Below are 20,084 nucleotides of genomic sequence, written 5' to 3' on the forward strand. Positions count from 1 at the left end.
GTTTTTCTATAGAGAAGCACAAATAAATATACTACTTTATATATTCTGTAATTTCTTATGAGGAAACGCAAATTGCAATCGAGAAAACAGGCAGTTTTCGAGGGCCGCTGTGTACATTTAAATTTGAGGATATTCGGCGTTTAAACTATGAAATCACTCTTCTGAATTGAGGGTTTCTACTTTACTACCAACAAGACGGAGCTTCACCGCATTTTTCACGTATAATTAGAAATTATTATTAGGTATAGTATCCAATAAGCAGATTGGAATACGTGGAACGATCGAATGGCCGGCTAAATCCCCCGATTTGACTCCTCTCAATTACTTTTTATGGGGTTATTAACAAAATAACCAGCTAGGTCGCACAAAATGTTGTACGAGAATTCGAAAATCGCCTCGGTTATTGTCAAGAAGGAAATGGTAGTCATTTTGAACATTTAATTTAATTGTACATTATCGACATTGAAAAATACATTCTAAATATTATGTGACATTATTATCTTCATTCAACCTAAAGTTTTCTGATATAGACATTATCAAAATTTTACATCTTAAAAATAAATTTTTTTCGTTATGATTGCACCAAACTTCAAAAACTTTGTATTGCTGAATAGAGGACTGAAATCCCTTTCTAACAAGGTGCCATACGACCCCCTTTATTATTTAAAATTTTCGAGGAAGTGCTAATAATTCAAAGGGGGTGCTGGAGGGGGATAATATTTACTTGGATTTGAATGATGAATTTAATTTGGATACTGTAAATTGTCAATAAAAACAACGGAATGGAAATAAACTTAGAGAAAACCGAATACCTAACAACAGAAAACAAGGATATGAGAACCTAGAGATAGACGAGGGAAGACAAATAAATGGAACAGATAAATTCAAGTATTTAGGAACCATAATATCGAACCAGGGAACAACAGAAGAAGATATAAACAACAGACTGAGACAAACAAGAAACTGTATAAGACAACTAAACTCAGTGTTGTGGGATAAGAACATTACGATAAAGACAAAAAAGAGAATATATAATACCCTGACAAGAAGTATCCTGACATATGGGTCCGAAAACTGGACAATAAACAAGAGAAATAGAGGTAGAATAAGAGCAGTAGAAATGGAGTTCCTGAGGAGAAGCTGTAGACTTACAAAAAGAGACAGAATTGAAAACGCAAAGATTAAGCCGAGAATGGGAGTGCAATCAGACACAATCGACTATATAGAGGAGAAGAGACTATCCTGGTACGGCCACGTCAGAAGAGCGGACAGAGGATGCTGGATAAACAAAATCACAGAATGGAGCCCGATTGGAAGAAGAAAGAGAGGAAGACCCCGAAGGTCATTCAGAGATGAAATCGACGAGGCTATGGAGAAAAGAACCCTGCGAGATGGAGACTGGAATGACAGGAAAAATTGGAGAAAACGGTTGAGTGAAGGAAGACAGTGAAAACTGTGGAAATCCTTAGTAGTAGTAGTAGTAGTAGTAAATTGTCAATTTAAGAATACAAATCCACTTGTTTCAGGTTTTTTTCACATATTGCATAATATCGCTAAAACTGAATTTATTCCATACATATGGACCCCATGGTATATTCACCAGATGATCATGATCTAGATCATCATACGAGCAGGTAAGGTTGACATTTGAATAGAAGAGGCTATATGTTGCGCATCACTAGTCCATTACACCCCAAAGTGTTCTTACTAATGATCATTATTTTTATTTTCTTACAATCTAGTGGTAAACCGTATTTGTAACATGTTTCTACAACATTATCCATCATCATTTGTAGCCCCTGAGCTCTATCTACCACCAATACAGTATCGTGTGCATATCTAATATTGTTTATAAGGTGGCCATTTACTGCAATGCCATCTTTTAATTCATCTAAATTTTTCAGGGACTACAAAAACAAACCTATGATTACATTACTTTTTCATGAAAGACTAAAACACAGTGGTTACAACTTTGAGCAGTTTAGTATTATCATAAAACTAATCCAAAACTTTTACCTTCGGTTAACTAGTTTAGCAATTGTAGGTACATCCCTTACTTGTTATACCAAAACATTCACTAACGCAACAATAATACTTTAATAATTTTATGAAATATGTAATAACCTTATATCCAAAATTCTGAAAATATCCACTCTAATGCATCAAAAGCTCAATCAAGGTTAGCACTTGCTTACATACAAGGAGAAGAAAAATTTAAAGTACATCTCCCTCTGAACTGTAGTGTATTTACTAGAAAAGCACTGGCTACTTTGAAGGCACTTAAAGTTTGTAGAAGGAGATCTGAACCACATTACATTATAATATCTGACTCTTTAAGTACAACAACGGCTGTGCGGCAACTATATCCATGAAATGAAATTAAAATGCTAATAAAAATGAACTCATACTATTAATTAAAAACATAGAAACAAGTTTTTTATTGTCGCCGTCAAACGTGGGAATCAAGAAAACCACAGAAGTGTACCAACTTGCGAATATCTACAATAGATAAAAACATTCCTAAGTCAAACATGCTAACAAGAAAATACCATAAAGCCTATATCAAAAACAATATTAGTAGTTTATATCAGAATAACTGGAATTCCGTATCCACATCCATCAAATTAAAAGGTGTCCTTGATCTCGATTACGATTAGGAAATACTATACCAACCCATGGTACAATGAATACACAAGGTATGATATTGCGCATGACATTTGACAGCTGGCCCAGGAGTGTGACGTAGTTAAGATCGCCTGAACCACCTCGAACCCATTATTACAGCTTAACGTACACACTAATTTTGAAATTATGGTTAAAAAGTGATCTAATTTTTTTTAAATGTTTTGTTTTGGTTATAATTGAATAAAAAATATATTTTCAGTAGCGTAAAACCTTTACTTCTCCTAGAGATTTAGGCAAAATATTTATTTTTGTTTTCATACATATACTAATAATATAAGTACTCTTTTTGTATGCAAATCCCTTGAAATTTAAAAATTTTCTGCAGAGGAAATACTGTGAATAGGTAAATAGTAGTAGATTTGCTTATTCTGATTCACTGTCACTCACTTCCAAGCAGTTTTACTGAAATAAAAACAAAATAGAGTACAATAGAGAAAAATTTGCATACAAAAAGTACTCTTTTTGTATGCAAATCCCTTGAAATTTAAAAATTTTCTGCAGAGGAAATACTGTGAATAGGTAAATAGTAGTAGATTTGCTTATTCTGATTCACTGTCACTCACTTCCAAGCAGTTTTACTGAAATAAAAACAAAATAGAGTACAATAGAGAAAAATCTGTTTTACAATTCAATATGGTATTTTAGATGAGTTATAATGAAATTTAGTAAAATAAAAAATATACACATTACTATAACCTACCGATTACTATATGCAAAATTTACTTATCAAACAATATAATAATATGAAAATAAGACACAAATTAGTTCAAACGCAAAACACAATAAATATCGACTTCAGACGACTTTAAACCGGCAAGACAGAAAGCTTGTATAAAAACAAAAGTTCAACAATAATATCGGTTATCAATGGTGACTATTGCAAATTGCAAGTTATGAGATAATAAATATATTTTAAAGTATCTCAATACTGACTGAGTCATCTATTTTATAATAGAAAAATAATTTAGATATATGCTTATATATGTGTCTTTATACAAATGGTGTTTAGTTACCTACTATTTATTTATAGTATAGTATTTTTTTGTAAAACTGAAAGTTTTTATTTGCCATTGTATATCTGGTTTTGTACCTTTTTCAAAGTACGCTGTGCAATTGCTTGTTGCAATAGTGACAATGAAGATAAAATCTTTAGGTTTCATACATTTCCTAAAGATAGCGTGACCAGAAAACTGTGGATTATATCTTGTTGTAGATAGGATAATTTTAATTGTAATACTGCAAGAATTTGGTATACACATTTTAAAACTGAAGATTACCAAAGAAATCTACAACAGGAACTTTTAAATTACGTTTCTAAAAAGGGTCTAAAACTCAAACATGAGGCAGTACCTAGTCTTTATTTGCCTAAATCAACATCGGCTACCCTTTTAACCAACCAAAAGAAACGCGTACAAGGAGGCGAACACAGAGAGTCCAAAAAGTATGTTGAGCAGCTTCTTACTACTTCTAGGTCAACGACGTAAGTCTAAATCTTGATTTTTATTAATTATTAGTCATGAAACCTTAACGGTTTTTTCATATCGATTTGTTAAGTAAGAAATTAGCCTCAGCCTGCTATGCAATTTGCAATAAGAACTGTTTCGGAGGAAATCAATTTAGCATCTTCCAAAATAACGTATTTTTCTTTGTTAAATCATGTTATCATTATTAAAATATACAATGTTATCATTATTATAAACAATACCAAGACAATTTTATGTGCGAATATTACAAAAATGTCATTTTAAATGTTGTGCAATATTGTGTGCCCTTACTACACTCATATTCGATGGCCAGCTAGCTCATTCGATATAAATAAAGTTGACTTTGTCATTATTTATTTTGATTTTGTGTTTAGTTCAGTAGGTATATATACGTACAAATTTTGTGTACCTCCATTACCACTTTTCTGTATCTTTTTAAACGTCTGAAATATCGAACTCTGGAGTATAAGTTAATTAACCTGTACCTACGTGTAATAAAAGATAATTAAAACTTGACTTATAAAGGATATCTATGTTTTATAAGAGATAAATATTATAATAACATAATTTTATCATATCTTTATAATTATTATAATTAAATTAGCCAAATTATATAAAAAAACTTAAAATTAAAAGTCTACTTATTAACTACTATTAAAAAATACAACTACATTCAAATGTTGCGGGAATAAGCGATCTTGACTACGTCATGCGCGAAAGCGAACCGATTTTGGAACATTATGTATCATACCTTGTGTATTCATTGTACCATGATACCAACCCATATCCACTTAATAAATAAAGAACCCACCCCTTTTTGCCACAACTGTAATATTCCAATCAGTGTTAAACATATCCTGTTAGAATGCCAAAAATACATCCACGAAAGAAAAAAATAAATAAACTGACTACTAACATGACGAATGTACTGAGCTACCATTTGAATTAAGTACTGAAATATTTAAAAGACATTAAATTTTACCATGTTTTTTTTAATAATATATTTAAATTGTATACAGTGTAAGAAATTGAAAACTAGTAATTTGTGTTGTGCTAATATTTTTCAGTAATTAATGCAGGATTATTGACTGACTACTAACATGACGAATGTACTGAGCTACCATTTGAATTAAGTACTGAAATATTTAAAAGACATTAAATTTTACCATGTTTTTTTTAATAATATATTTAAATTGTATACAGTGTAAGAAATTGAAAACTAGTAATTTGTGTTGTGCTAATATTTTTCAGTAATTAATGCAGGATTATTTTTGTTTAAATAAAAAAAAATTATTTAAAGAAAGTTAAGTTACTTTGGATACCATCTCACAAAGGAATATTTGAAACGAAATCACAAACAAATTGCAATTAAACTCCGAGATATCTACAGCAATATCAAGTGGACTTAATAATAGACACCGACTTATACTGTATTTATGGGGGGGGGGGGGTTTAGGAGGTTCAAACCCCCTCCTTGCAGTCCATGCAAAACTATTACTTTTAATCCAATATTACATGTATAAAAAATAAAAATAAATTAATGAGTCAGCGCACGGATGCTGTCGGTCCGCAGTAGCAGCGTAGATACAGATAAACTAATACCTATTAGAATTAGAACGCTATTAGTAGTTATATCACCGTACACCTATTCCAAATAGTAGGTTCACTCTTTTGATCTCGGCTCTTGCCGAAAGATTTTTTGCCGGTAGTCATAAATGATATTGAACGCTCCGCAAATACATTGAACGGTGCCTGAACGATAGAAATTTAGAGAGGACTGACCGGTGAGAATTTGGTAGGTACGGGGCGTGAGACGACGGGGGCAGGTAAACCGGCGCTAAATCGAGAGTGACCCAACTTATTTTATCACTGAACGGTGGTTATATATGAGTCGCAGTCTAGTGCTGTCTGTCTAGTGCCAGTCTTGTTTGTCGGCCGGCCGGTGCATATGTGGATTTGTGTATTGTTTTCTTTATTTTGTTGCTATCGTACAAGTACAAATCCAGTAAACTGTTGTATTTGTCGAAATTTTTGTGGTGTTTGTGTAAGTATCTACAGTGTCGTTACGTATATATAGATAATATAATAATTATTATTTGGATATTGCTTAATATTAATGTTTTAGTGAAAGAAGTATGAAACGAACTTTACAGCAGTCGCTTTTGGGATTTTTTCCAAAGAAGGGGAAAACTAATGATGAACCGAATCCTCAAAACGATAAAATCCTAACTACGCCGAGTATGGATATTAGTACAGATGGGGATGCTCCAACTCCCTCCACCTCAGATAGAAACAGAGAACCAAGCAATGGTAAGTTACTTTAATTTTAATCTCTCACCATTTTAAAGCATTTTTTTAGCTGGTCTGGATTCTGGTATGGACTACGATTTTGGTAAATATTTATCAAATAATCCAAAAAATGACGAAGAAAAATTAACAGTTTTAAAAGAAACTTGGACCCCTCCAGAGACTTTTAAGTTCCCCGTCTGTGGTAAAAGAAAACTTTGTTTTCAACGTCATTGGACCCAAAAGAATCCATGGTTAGTATATTCAAATATGTTACAAGGATCATTATGCAAAATGTGCGTTTTATTTGGACAGACCGAAGGTGGTCGCGGTGATCAAAAACTTGGAAGTTTTGTCACAAAACCATTTAATAACTGGAAAAAAGCTCTGGAAAAAATGGAACATCATCGAAATACAAATTATCATAAATATGCTGTTGAACGGGCAAGAAATTTTGTAAGCGTTATGGAAGGTCAAACTCGTGATATTACAGAGTCGTTTAATGAAGAAAATAAAAAAATTGCCCGAGAAAATAGAGAGAGGCTATGTGCCATAGTGGACACAATCTTATTTTGCGGACGGCAGAAATTGCCTTTGAGAGGAAATCAAGACTCTGGTGAAATCGGTATTATAGATCCTCTACATAATGACGGTAATTTTCGTGCACTACTTCGTTTTCGTGCGCAAGCTGGTGATGAAGTACTTAAAAATCACCTTATTTCTCAAAGCAATCATTCTCGGGCTATGTACACATCGTCCGTCATTCAAAATGAAATTATTGATTTGTGTGGAAATGCTGTTCAGGAGCAAATAATAAATAGAGTGAAACAATCAGGTTTCTTTGCTGTACTTGCTGACGAAACTCAAGACATTTCGCGTCACCAACAACTCTCACTTTGCCTTCGGTATGTAGACTGCTCTTCTGGAAAGGCACTTATTCGAGAGGATTTCATTGAATTTATACACGTTGATGAAGTAACAGGATTAGCTCTAGCTACGACAATCATCGATAAACTTAAGTCGTTTGGATTAGATTTGGAGAATTTAGTTGGCCAGGGCTATGATGGTGCGGCTGTGATGAGCGGACGATTTAAAGGAGTAAGAACAATAATCATGGACAAATATCCTCGAGCACTATTCGTACACTGTGTGGCGCACACATTAAACTTAGTTTTGGGTCATTCATGCGAGATCCCTGCAATACGAAACTGCATCGGAACTATTAAAAGTATAATTAACTTCTTTCGGCAATCTGCACTCCGGGATGGACTTTTAAAAAGAACTGCGGACGAGATTGAAGCACCTCATTCAATGCTTATCTCGCTTTGTGAGACACGCTGGACAGAAAAACATACAGCCGTCGAAAGATTTGCTGAGATGTTTCCTGTAGTAAATTCCGTGCTTCAAGAACTTCAAGAATCTGGAAGGGAAATTGCAACCCAAGCTTACCAGTTACAAGTCGCAATGGAAAACAGTCAATTTATAGTTTCACTAACTATTTTAAGGAAGGTTTTCTCCTATACGTCAAGCTTAAACCGAACCCTACAAAAAGTCAATGTAGATTTAACCGACTCTTGCAGTTACGTAAAAACAATAAAAACCACTTTACAGAACCTTCGTAACGAACGTGAATTCTCAAATCTTTTTGAGGAAGCAAAAAAATTAATTTCAGCAGATATAACTGTTCCAAGAGTAAGTAGGAGACAATTGAACCGCAATAATATACCAGGGGACACTGCTGAAGTTTACTATCGGCGAAATATATTTTATCCATTTATACAACATGTAGTGACCGAGCTTGATGCTCGCTTTAAACCTCACGAAGAAGCAATTTCAGGAATTCAGTTGCTTCTACCAGATCGCACCCAAAATACTGAGAGAGCAAAGAAATGTATAGCAGGAATCGGAGAAATATTTCTCAGGGAAGTTGAAATAAAACATTTAGTAAGTGAGTATGAGCTTTGGCACAACCACTGGTGCAATCAAGAACAGCCGTCTACTGCACTAGAAGCTATGGACCGACGTGATGAAATTTTTTTTCCAACGGTTAGGAAACTTCTTCAAATTTTAGCAACACTTCCAGTATCTACTGCCACACCTGAACGTACTTTTTCATCACTTAAACGGTTAAAAACTTATCTTAGAAATAGAATGGGAGACGAGAGGCTTACAGGATTAGCTCTCATGAGTATTCATCGGAATGTGACAATAGGTCTAAATTCCTCAGAAATTGTAAATAAGTTAGCTGAAAGAAGGAAGAGAATGAATTTAATTTTGTAAAACGGTATTTTAAGTTTTAATAAAATTTTTAGAAATTTGTTTTTATTACTTTTTTCAAAGGTATTTCAAAACCAAGCCCCGGTTTTACTTAATTTGGAAATTAGGATCCCCCCCATTAAAAAACTATAAATACGTCCCTGCTTATACTACACATATTAAAAATAGGACATACCGAACTGAGCAATGAACACCTTCTAAAAAAACAAACCGCAAGTGAGTGCTACACTGGTTAAACACCAAGTAGCTGCAGCAGTAATTTGATTAAACCTAGCCTGAGAGATTTGCATATCCCTTAGAATTACATTTGGATGTTACAATTCATTGTAATTCATAATTTCGTGTAACCAGGAATCACTTTACCGCGCTCCAATGCTCCAGCACGATATTTTAACCTGATCAATGCAGGCTAGTGTGAGGCTCTCTTTTTTTGCATTCTCTAGTGACGTATCTTCGAACTAAAATTGCTGCTCAGGCCTCGAGTCTCCGCTCCGGGCTACGCTTAGTTCGGCTACTCGGTGCTAGAGGGCATGGGCCTTTCGTGTCCGGTTTTTTTGAGTTTTGTTAATTTTTTTGGGTGGCTTTCATCTTTTTGTTAGTATTTTATAATTTTTTAAGGTCGTTTTTAAATTTTTTTTTAAGAATATCTCTGAAAATAAATTAATATTAATAAACGAGTGCTATGAGTTGTTTCCTTTGATGGAGTTATGAACTTATCTAGTATTTACATGTTGGCCAGTATTTGCCGCTTTAATATATTGTGCTTACATCGATGGAACGCATCATACCTTATCTCTCTCAGTATCGGGCTTGGGTAGTTTTCTAGATCAACGAACCTAATTCTGGCCTAATTAATTACTATTTAAATGGGAATAAGCCACAATTAAAGGTTAAAATACGTTTATTGACGTTTTAATTTCCACTTCGGAAATCGTTTTCAAAGTGGAAATTGAAACGTCAATAAACGTATTTTGCACCTTTAATTGTAGCTTATTCCCATTTAAATAGTAATTAATTTAAAATGCCACAAGAAAATAGCTTCAGAACAATATTAATTCTGGCCTTTTCGACCATTGGATTTGTCACCATTACTTGTTGAAGTACTCTGAACAAAAAGCGTTCAGCGACATATCTGTAGGCTGTTGTTTTAAGCTACTTTTATCCTCTTTTACTTGTATTGCTGATATGTCCTTATGCGAGGAGAAATGCAAATGTCAGTATTGGCAGTATGATGCTGTTTATCCATCCTAATTTGGTTTTTATTCTTAATTTGCTTGTTCAACCTTCGAGTCCTCTTATTGTTGTAGTTGTGTCTACGTGCTGCTTGAATGTTAGTCCTTGGTCCATTGTGACTCCCATTATGAGGTATTTAGCATCTTTTCCATTCGATGGAATTTTTTTACACCGTCAGCTGTTCCACTGGGTCTTCCCTTCTCTTTTTAAAGAGGACCACTTATGTTTTTCAGGAGATGATTGCTATTTTTCCTAAGTGACTCCAATATTCTATATTGTCCAATGGTTTAATTAGGTTGTTTTGTTGATTACTTTATCTATAGTCCTATGGTTAGCCGCAATCGCTGTATCGTCTGCATTAAGGCTAAATAGTGTTCCAAATATTCTTGGAACATCGGCAGTGTATTTTGTTTAAAGTAGGGTTAATCGGATCGCCCCCTGTGGCACTTCAGCCTCCGGAGTTCCAAGTACGGACAGGACTTGTATTATTCGAACTTTGAAGCTTATTCATTTGAAGAGCTGTGTGATGTGAATAATGACCATTATTTTTGTCTTCTTGCAATTTAGTTTTAGGCCGTATTTATTTTATGTTTCTACAACGTTATCCATTATCTTTTGGAGCTCTGCTCAGCTCAGCAATACTGTATCGTCTGCATTTCTAATATTGTTTATAAGTTGGTCATTTATAGCCCCCTAAAATGACACTACCTTTTAATAATCTTCTAAAATAACTTCAATAATAATTTTATCCTAAAAGTGTTATTCACAGATTATTCTGATTCTTCTTTTCCCTATACATTTTCTGTAAGATGTTCCGTATATTGCTGAATCATTTGTGTATTAACAATTATTCATTTAAATTGCATTATCATTGTGTGATTATGCTACACCCGATATAGTAAATAGTAAGATACCTATATCACGTTTATAGCATTATAATTAACTAGCAGAATATGAGATAAGATAATATAAATATAAAAGGTTGATCATGTTGTATCAAAATCATTTTATACCGGTGTCTCCTTCTATTTATCTGGTGAAACTGGTGATTGTTGTGATTAATTTAACTAAACCAAAAATGGCACATACATATAAACTCACATATTTTGATCTCACTGCAAGGGGTGAACCGATTCGGATGCTTTTCAGCTATGGTGAAATTCCATTCGAAGACAAACGTGTCCAGTTTGGGGATTGGCCAAAAATTAAATCCAGAAAGTAAAAATTATTATGACTTTTGAAAAATAGACTCTACTATTTAATAAATATAAGCGGTTCCAGTAGCGTCAGTAGCTCCATGGGGGCTTCTTATTCAGGCTTGTCGCGGGGTCCTTTTCACTACTGATACGGCATAGTACTAAAAAAATGTTCAACAAAAGAAGCAAAAACGCTTGTACTAAACAAAATATGTATTAGATATAGTTATAAAGTATACAAATATAATTACAAATACAAATTCTTCTGTCAGCCAATATTATGTTATACAGACATTTTAAAAATAAACTTTTTTCGCCTTTTGTTCTATACACTTATTTATTAAAGCATCCTTAGCTGAAGAAGTTTTAAATTTCTCGATTTAGATTTCTAGATTTTCGGTTTCTATAGACATTAACGACAAGTCTGATAGTCGTTTCTGTTTCAGAGAAATCCTGAGGTAGATTTTAATCAAGTTTAATTTGGAAAAACTTCTTTCAGTTGCGGCAGTAGGTACTAGATGGATTAAAAATAGAAAACAGTATATATTATCATTAATAATAAGTTCTTTAACACATTGAATTTTCTGAATTTTAGTTTGAAAGCAGATTTTTAAAGCAAGTTACGGTTCATAAACATTAAATAATAAAATTTGTTTATCGTATTTACAGTCAATATTTCTTTAGTCAATATACAGCCTCATTACAGCGTAATGAGGAGGTTTCCTCCTTCTCATTACACAAACAGCACCGTGGGCTATCCGTCAATCCAAGCAAATGAAGGTGCCCCATGAGTCTACAGTGGTCGGTAAGCATACTGACCACCAGAGAGCACCTTCTACAGCCTAGAAGAAAAAGTTCTGGTCCTGAAAGACTGATGTATGACACAGATGTATGATACAGATTCAATTTTGATTCCGCTCGACGTGAGATAGCCTCGACGTATCAATGAAGGCTCTTGTTCCATTCACTCATTCCGGTCAGGAAATTGAACCAAGAAGAGGGATGAGAACTCACATTGGGGGGCCATGTTGTCCTGTACCATAGAGAGCACAAGACAATAATCGAGGGCCTATCTCCAGATGTCACAATGGCCTGTACAACCTTTAATTTTTAAATGTTTGGCTGCAGACCCCATTTAACTCCAAAAACTTTTCTGCACGCCGAGAAAGCTGCCGCGGCCTTCTTCACCTTGGCGTCGACATGTATCTTCCATGAAAGTATAGAATTCAGGATCACTACTAGATATTTCACTGTTTTGAAAATCGATACAGTTTTACCATAGAAGGTAAGCTGTCTTGTAGGTCCGATGGTCCTTCTCCGAGTAAACAGAACTACAGCAATCTTCTCAGGATTAACCCCGAGTGCCTGCTTCCGGCAGCATTCCTCAAACGAGCCCAAAGCTCACCTGGGCGACCTTGTGCACCGTTCCCGGGAAGAGCCCCTTAACTAGTATAACTACGTCCAACCAAGAGATGCCAACACCCGAACGCAACAACCGTTTCGGTACGCAGCTATCTGTCTTTGAAAAAGCATCACCTATGGAATCAAAAGTAGCGCAACTAAAGGCGCCCTCAATATCCTTAAACATACCCAGGCTGTATTGCTTCCGACCTAGCACCCACTCCACCCTGTAAACAAGGTAATGCAGGGTCGTCTCATAAGACTTCCCAGCCTGGTAGGCATACTGACGTGCATGCAAAGTGCTCCATCACGTAAGAACCGATCTACGAGTCTCTCTAGAGCCTATAAAAGGAAGAATGAGAGACTGATTGGCCTTCGCCTCTCTGCTTTGACAATCGTATAATGACCAACAGAAATAACAATATGGTTTATTGTTATTTGTTATTACAGCAAACATAATAAATTGTACTAAGATGCCACAAGAAAATATCTTGTGGCATCTTAATATAAACTATAAATATAATCTATAAACAATATTAATGATTGTTTCCAGGTTAAATAATAGTTCCAGTTTTTAATAGTAGTAAAAGTTTGAAACTATAACGCCAGACTATATCGTTGATCGCCAGACTATCAACTATAACGTTGATATTTGATTTCATTTATTAATGATTTTGTATCGCGTTTTTGGTATGCTAAAATTTATTAAACATTTTAGCTACTCCTCTTGGACAACTTCCAGTATTGGAGATAGATGGTAAAGCAATCCCTCAAACTATTGCAATATGTAGACACGTGGCGTCATTAGTACAACTCATGGCAAAGATGCGAAAGAAAATCTTGCACTAGACGTTGCAGTGGAAACGCTTTTAGATTTACAAAAACGTGAGTATTTATATCATCATCATCATTCTCAGCATATTCTACCAATTATGGTGTAGCCTCCCTATTCAATTTCTACCAAAAGATGTTCAAGCTAGTTTCATTCTTCTGTTGATTTCTAGGAGCCAGATTTATGTATTAATTGTCCCAGGTATACGTACTCGTCTACTATCTCAAGTGCAGTGTTGTTTATTATTACATCGGACATTCACTAGCTCGTTGGAGATGGTTTTTGTTTTGTCAAGTTCATTTTTAGGCCAACTTCATTGCTAGCTGCATTTAGTCTAGTATTTATATATACATACATAATTATGTATATATATACATATATATATATATATATATATATATATATATATATATATATATATATATATATATATATATATATATATATATATATATATGTATGTACCCATATACCCAGAATTTTATCCATAGCCTCTTCGATAATATCACTATTCCCGTCTATACTAGCCATTCTAAGTAATCTAGTCATTTAATTATTAGTGCTAATATTTTTGCTGTTACTATTATCGTATAATTCCAATTTTATTTTTTGGCCTTCGTTATAGTTTGGAGATTGATGTTTTCTTTTTTTAATATCCTTTTTCTTTTTCCAATCTCCTGTCCAATTATCGAAAGTTGGCCATCGTATTGGCAATAATACCTTTGATTATGGCAGCTCGAAACAGATTAGCGTAATACTACAGAACAGATGTTCTTTTCGCTTCTGGCGATCTTGCCCTGTATTGTGAGGTGTAAAACATTATACCACTCTGGATGTCTCATTACATGACACAATAAATATAACGTTATAAATAAAACACTTAATGATTAAACGTTCGGGTTATTTGTCATTTTCAATAAGCACTTTAGTTATATAAACATTACATAACACACTTTTTATGTCTCCACATTTTGAGGGTTTTGATAATATGTCATATAAAGGTATCTGACCCTAAATACAAATGTTAGGTATCTACTTCAAAATAAGAGGGGTTCAGAGTCGTATCTTAAATATCTGCCAACGGTGCATTTAAAAAACAACTCAATTTATTAAATTATGATTTATTAAACTCAATATGTATCATAATTTAATAAATTGAGTTGTTTTTTAAATGCACCACTGGCAGATATTTAAATTTAAGATACGACCCTTACATAGAAAAACCGAACACATAGAACCTAATATATAGATTTTATCAAGTTGAGTATCTATAGTCTACTGACGTGAATATTTATTCACGGTAGCTTCGAAATATGCGTTTAAAGACGAGTTGGGTTACAAGGGAATACATATTGATGGTAAACATTTAAGTAACTCACATTTTGCAGATGATATTTTTATTACCGCTGAGAGTATAATGAAGCTTAAAAATGATCGAAAAAGTAAAACTACAACAAAAGTAAGCAGGTAAATATAAATAAGTTAAATATGTGATGTTAGGTCCTTTCCACTTTAACCCAACTAGTTTTCAATGTTATACTTTCCAAACTACAGATTGGATGCTTTTGTATTTTATTTAAACAAACTTAGCAATTGCATGTTTAACCAAATTGGTTTGGAACAATCTCGCGTTACCACATGTCAGCAATTGACTTAAGATAATAAGGTAGATTTACGGCCGAGCAACCAGTAGTGCTTTTTGAATTTTATTTCTAATTGCTGCCTCTTCATCCAGATGTATGTCTTCCAGACATCTTGGTCTCTTGTCAAGGTGTAATCCAAGATATATTACATTATCTCTTTTAGGGATGTTCTTGTTATGCATTAGGATATTGGTTGTTTCTTTGTGACATTTAGTAAATATTACGTCAACTTATTTTGCTCCGTTGATCTAGTCTTTCATTTCTTAGATAATTCAATTAAATGTATGGTTTGCTGTAATATTTCAGCTGCTTGTATGGGATCTGGGTTTTGACTAGAATTGCAGTGTCATCTGCGAATGTTGTAATTGTGGATTCTTCTTTGGGAAATAGTAAAGATTATTTTGTGGATGCTAAACACACGTTCATCCTATCTTGCATAAGTCTTTCTTCGAGGTATGATTTTATTATCGTGTATAGTGGCTAAGACATTACTTCTTTAGTTTAAATAGTAATCCTGGATACCAGACCTTGTCAAATGCTTGACTAACATCCAGGAAAATGGCATTTCAAATGCTCTTTTCCTAAAAAGCTGATTGTATCTTTTCTAGCACCTTATGCACTTGTTCAGTTGTGCTGTGTTTTTGACGAAAACCGAACTGATGATGAGGTATAATATTTTTGTTCTATATTTCAATAATCAGTCCACTTTCAATGACTTTCCCTGCGACTTTGGACAAACCTGGTAATAGGCTGATGGGTCAATAGGATGTAATGTCATGTGAATGTTTTATACATCAAACCTACTTTAGTATTTAACTATATTTTCAGTAACATTACGTTTGGGATTGAACTAAAGTTCAAACGTGAATATTCAAAAATATCGATGTGTGGCACGCCACAAATGGTATTTTTCATTATCCAGTAGTCAAAAAATAATTTATTATAATACCCATTTTGTTGATAATTTTATTTACAATTATAATACTCGAAATATGTTTATATTGTAATATCTGAATATTTTTTGCTAACAGTTGGCTTTGAGTCTATGTTTGGAAGTGATACCACGAAAAAGGAAGCACTTGAAAAGCTGACACAAGTTATACCTACATATTTCGGACAGTTAGAAAACTATGCTAAAAAGCACAACGGATATATAGCTTTTGAAAGAGTAAGTATGTTTTTACATTTTTTTTAACACGTTTTTACACGTAACAGATACATGGGTCTGGTATGACCTTTACGTTCAACCGGTACTGAAATTTGGAGACCTTGCGCCAGCGCCGACACCGATAAAATAGCTATTTATAAAATAAATATTATGATATAGGTACCTACGAAATCGTCGTGATGTGCTTTATATTTTAGTTCTCTTTTAAGTTACCAGATGCCAGCACCTGGTAACGTCCCACAAAGAAATTTTTCACGCTATGGGATTTACCGGACCTCCGTATCTGGTTATTAGTTTTATAGTAAACATTATATACGTGTGTTCTTTTCTTATTGAAATCTATAAAAATGTCATCTAGAGGCGAAAAAATGGTTCAATTGGTGTTGAACAAGCACCAAAATGCTTGGATACAAACTGAAAGTGAATCTGATATTGATCCATTTGAAAACTTATCTGATGGAGATCCTGAATACACTCCTAGTGAAGATAGCTACAATTCCGATGGGGAAGAATCCATAAATTTCAACGAAAGAAGTATTCAGCGATATCGAAACTGATAATTATGAATCGAAAAAAGAAATTGGTAAGAATAAAAGTGAATCTTTTGATTCTCATTATCTTTATTTTTAAATGATGCTCAGGAAGATGTATGGACTGAAATTCAGGAAACAGATAAATTAGATTTTGATGAATATCCTACATATCCTAAAATAAATATTTAATGTGAAAATATGAGCCCATTGAATATTTTTTGTCTATTTGTCACAGATGAAAATTTGGAAATAATTGTTCAAGAAACCAATAGATATGCAGAACAAGAAATTGGTGTACACAGTATCAAACAACAATCTAACGGTAACTGGGTTCCGACTAATAAGGAAAAAATTTAAAAATTCTTTCGTATCGTGATCTGCATGGGATTCATAAAGGTCCCTAATATTCGATTCTATTGGTCCACAAATGACCTTTATAATAAGTTTATCTCCTCAGTTATGACTAGGGATATATTTTTACTAATTCTATGGTATCTATATTTTCAAAATAATGACGCTATACTAGAAAGCAACGATAATTTATACAAAATCAGACATGTTTTAGACTTTCTTAATGATATAATCATAGAAATCATGACTCCAGGAAGGAATGTAGTCATAGATGAAAGTATGATACCATGGCGTGGTTGTCTGAGTATACGGCAATATATAAAAAACAAACGCCATAAATATGGCGTTAAATTATATAAACTATGTACCGTTAGCGAATATACCTTTAAAGTAATGGTTTACTGTGGAAAAGAAAGGAATATGATAAACAAAAGCCATTCTCAGAAAGTTGTGCTGACCTTAATAAATAGCTTGTTAGATGCCCGGCAAACTTTATAAATATGCTGATAACTTTTATTCGGGCATTCCTTTAAGATCTATTAGATCGCCAAACTTTTGATTGTGGGACACTCAGAAGCAATCGGAAAGGTATTCCAAAGGGAATAGTTTAAACAAAACTGAAGAAAAATGAAATAATTAGCATCAAATATAAGGACAATATAAAGGTAATCCGTTGGCAAGACAAGTTATCCAGTAAACCTAAGCATACCCTAAACTTCTGCAATACGAACAAGAAAAAGAGGTCAAAATCCAGGAAAGAACCAGTAAAATATATTTTTAAACCGCAAGTTATCCAAGACTACAACAAAGGTAAAACAGGTGCAGATTACAGTGACAAAATGGCAGCTTATTATTCTTCCTTACGAAAAGGTCTTAAGTGGTATCGTAAAGTAGTCTTCGAACAAATTTTTGTTGCTACAAAAATCTGGATTGTCTATAATAAAACAAACATCGAAAAAATCATACCAATGCTAACATTTCGTGAACAGTTAGCATTACAACTTTTAAATCAAAATGAGTGTATTTCTGAAACCAATTTATTAAAACGAAAACATTGTCTGAAACGAAAAGTAGGTTCTGGTAGAAAACGTAAACGAAATTGTGTTTATTTTTACAAAAAGTTGAGACAGACTATGAAATGTAAGCAAGCTGACAAGAAGGTGACTAAACAACATTTTTTGTGAACATTGTGACAATGAACCGGCTTTGTGCCTAACTTGTTTTAATGATAGATATGTCTAATTATTAATTACTATTTTAATTATTATATATTTTTGTACACTTTAATATTACTTCAAATAAGAATTGATAATTATATTTATTTTTTAAAAGTAAAATATTCCAAATTGTCACATCAGTATCAGTATATTTTTTATATACGGTAAATAATTTACTGGACATCGGAATCTGATGCTATGGCTGCCCGAAATGGATTGATATGTTTACTATGAGACGATAGTGTTTAGATTCAAGGTAATTTAAAATACAAAGTCACAGAAACCGTTTTTTATTTATAGACATGTTTACCATAACCATAGGTCTGGTATAGTCCGAACAGTAGACATTGTTACCAGATACGGGGTTCTGGTAACGTTAGTAACTTTTACTGAGAAATTTATTGCCGTCGTGAACGTGTTATTCACGTATATTTCAGTGCATTTACATTTATTAACTTTGTATGGCTATGAGCTCAATCAGTTTCTCCTTTTATTTTTTCCCATCTATTAGATTTTCTACGATATCTTAACTAATTTTATAATCTTTAGTTATCTCGTTTGGGTTTATTTGTACATTTACAATCAAATGACGCGAATTAAAATTCTGCAATATTTCATTAACATTATTTTATTTACTTAGTTACGTTATATCGTAGTATACGAATTACATAAATATTAGTTAACTTAGTATATTATATTTTAATAATATCTTTACTCGCCTATAGCATTTTTCATAAATGAATCAAACCGACACTAAAAATACCGACACAGATCCCTAAAAATAATTGAAACTTTATTTGGAAAAAGGTATTAGATTTTGACGTGACAACGTCTTAAATTAGGTTGTGGCTCGGAGTCACTCATAAAAAAGTGTAACGCCCGCTCACGTCTGTTACGATGAGTCACCGAACGAGAGAGAGGCCCGCCGGACCGGCGAATGCCTTGCGTCTCTCTCCCACTCAAACATGATCGGTCCGCTGCGCGCGCAGCACTAGAGAATTAGGCGCGTTGGAAATTAGTTAAGTTTAAGTTTACATGTACAATGTTTTAGTAAACAAAATATATTTCTATAGTTAAAATTTGTGCAATTCTTATTTTCATTCAATTCCTTGTTCCTATTGTGCAATTTAATAATATTCATATCAATAAATATTCTACCGAGAAAAAGACGTTGTCACGTAAAATCTTCGCCCGTAAAACCGACTTTACAGGCAACCGATTTTTTTTTTGTTTTTTTTTCATTTCTTTATAACACCCAATTTTATCTTTAATTTTTATTTGTTTTCAGTTATCATGGGCTGATATTTTATTCACTTGTGTCTATGAGTTACTGGTCAACGCTGTAGGTAAAGAAGATGTAGATTCTTACCCAAGTTTACAGAAGGTTAAGAAAAATGTTCTAGCAGCAAAAGGTATCAACAAGTGGTTAAAAAATAGACCAGCATCACAAGGATATGATTTAAAACAAGATCTCTAGATTTTTGTATACGTTTTTGTATTTTATAATTAGTTTTAATTAACATTTAATTTGTATATAAAATAAAAGAAAAGATAAAAAATTACTATATTTTATTTTTGTACATTTAAGACAATGCCTATTTTTGTTAATGACAATATTTAGCACGCACACACAAATAAAAGGCGTTAATAATTCAAAAAAAAGCTGTAATAAAAGGCGTTAATAATTCAAAAAAAAGCTGTAACAAAACGCTGGAATATATTTTATTGCTTGAAACGCACCACAAACTTGTACTTCAGTAAATGGCCGCTTTGAAGTA

The 20,084-nt window shown here is 33.3% G+C and overlaps 1 protein-coding gene and 1 long non-coding RNA gene across 2 annotated transcripts in view; both read left to right on the forward strand.

The window, feature by feature from the left end:
- LOC140443629 (uncharacterized) overlaps positions 1 to 19,777 on the forward strand; it is a 31,532-nt gene extending 11,755 nt beyond the window's left edge. The window contains exons 2-4 of the long non-coding RNA XR_011951244.1: positions 13,281 to 13,447; positions 16,069 to 16,205; positions 19,595 to 19,777. This is a non-coding gene — a long non-coding RNA (uncharacterized lncRNA). The remainder of the gene's footprint in view (positions 1 to 13,280; positions 13,448 to 16,068; positions 16,206 to 19,594) is intronic.
- On the forward strand, positions 5,639 to 8,866 carry LOC140443627 (52 kDa repressor of the inhibitor of the protein kinase-like). Its single transcript, XM_072534984.1, has 3 exons — positions 5,639 to 6,213; positions 6,295 to 6,479; positions 6,529 to 8,866. Exons 2-3 carry the CDS (start codon positions 6,305 to 6,307, stop codon positions 8,733 to 8,735), a joined length of 2,382 nt encoding a protein of 793 aa, XP_072391085.1. The 5' UTR covers positions 5,639 to 6,213; positions 6,295 to 6,304; the 3' UTR covers positions 8,736 to 8,866.
- Positions 19,778 to 20,084: the final 307 nt, after the last annotated feature.

Source organism: Diabrotica undecimpunctata, chromosome 6 (genome assembly GCF_040954645.1).
Source record: "Diabrotica undecimpunctata isolate CICGRU chromosome 6, icDiaUnde3, whole genome shotgun sequence".
Classification (NCBI taxonomy): domain Eukaryota; kingdom Metazoa; phylum Arthropoda; class Insecta; order Coleoptera; family Chrysomelidae; genus Diabrotica; species Diabrotica undecimpunctata.

Coding starts and splice junctions, on each gene's coding strand:
- LOC140443627 (XM_072534984.1), top strand. CDS start 6,305: ATGAAACGAACTTTACAGCAGTCGCTTTTGGGATTTTTTCCAAAGAAG. Junction 6,480..6,528: donor AAACAGAGAACCAAGCAATG/GTAAGTTACTTT, acceptor GCATTTTTTTAG/CTGGTCTGGATTCTGGTATG.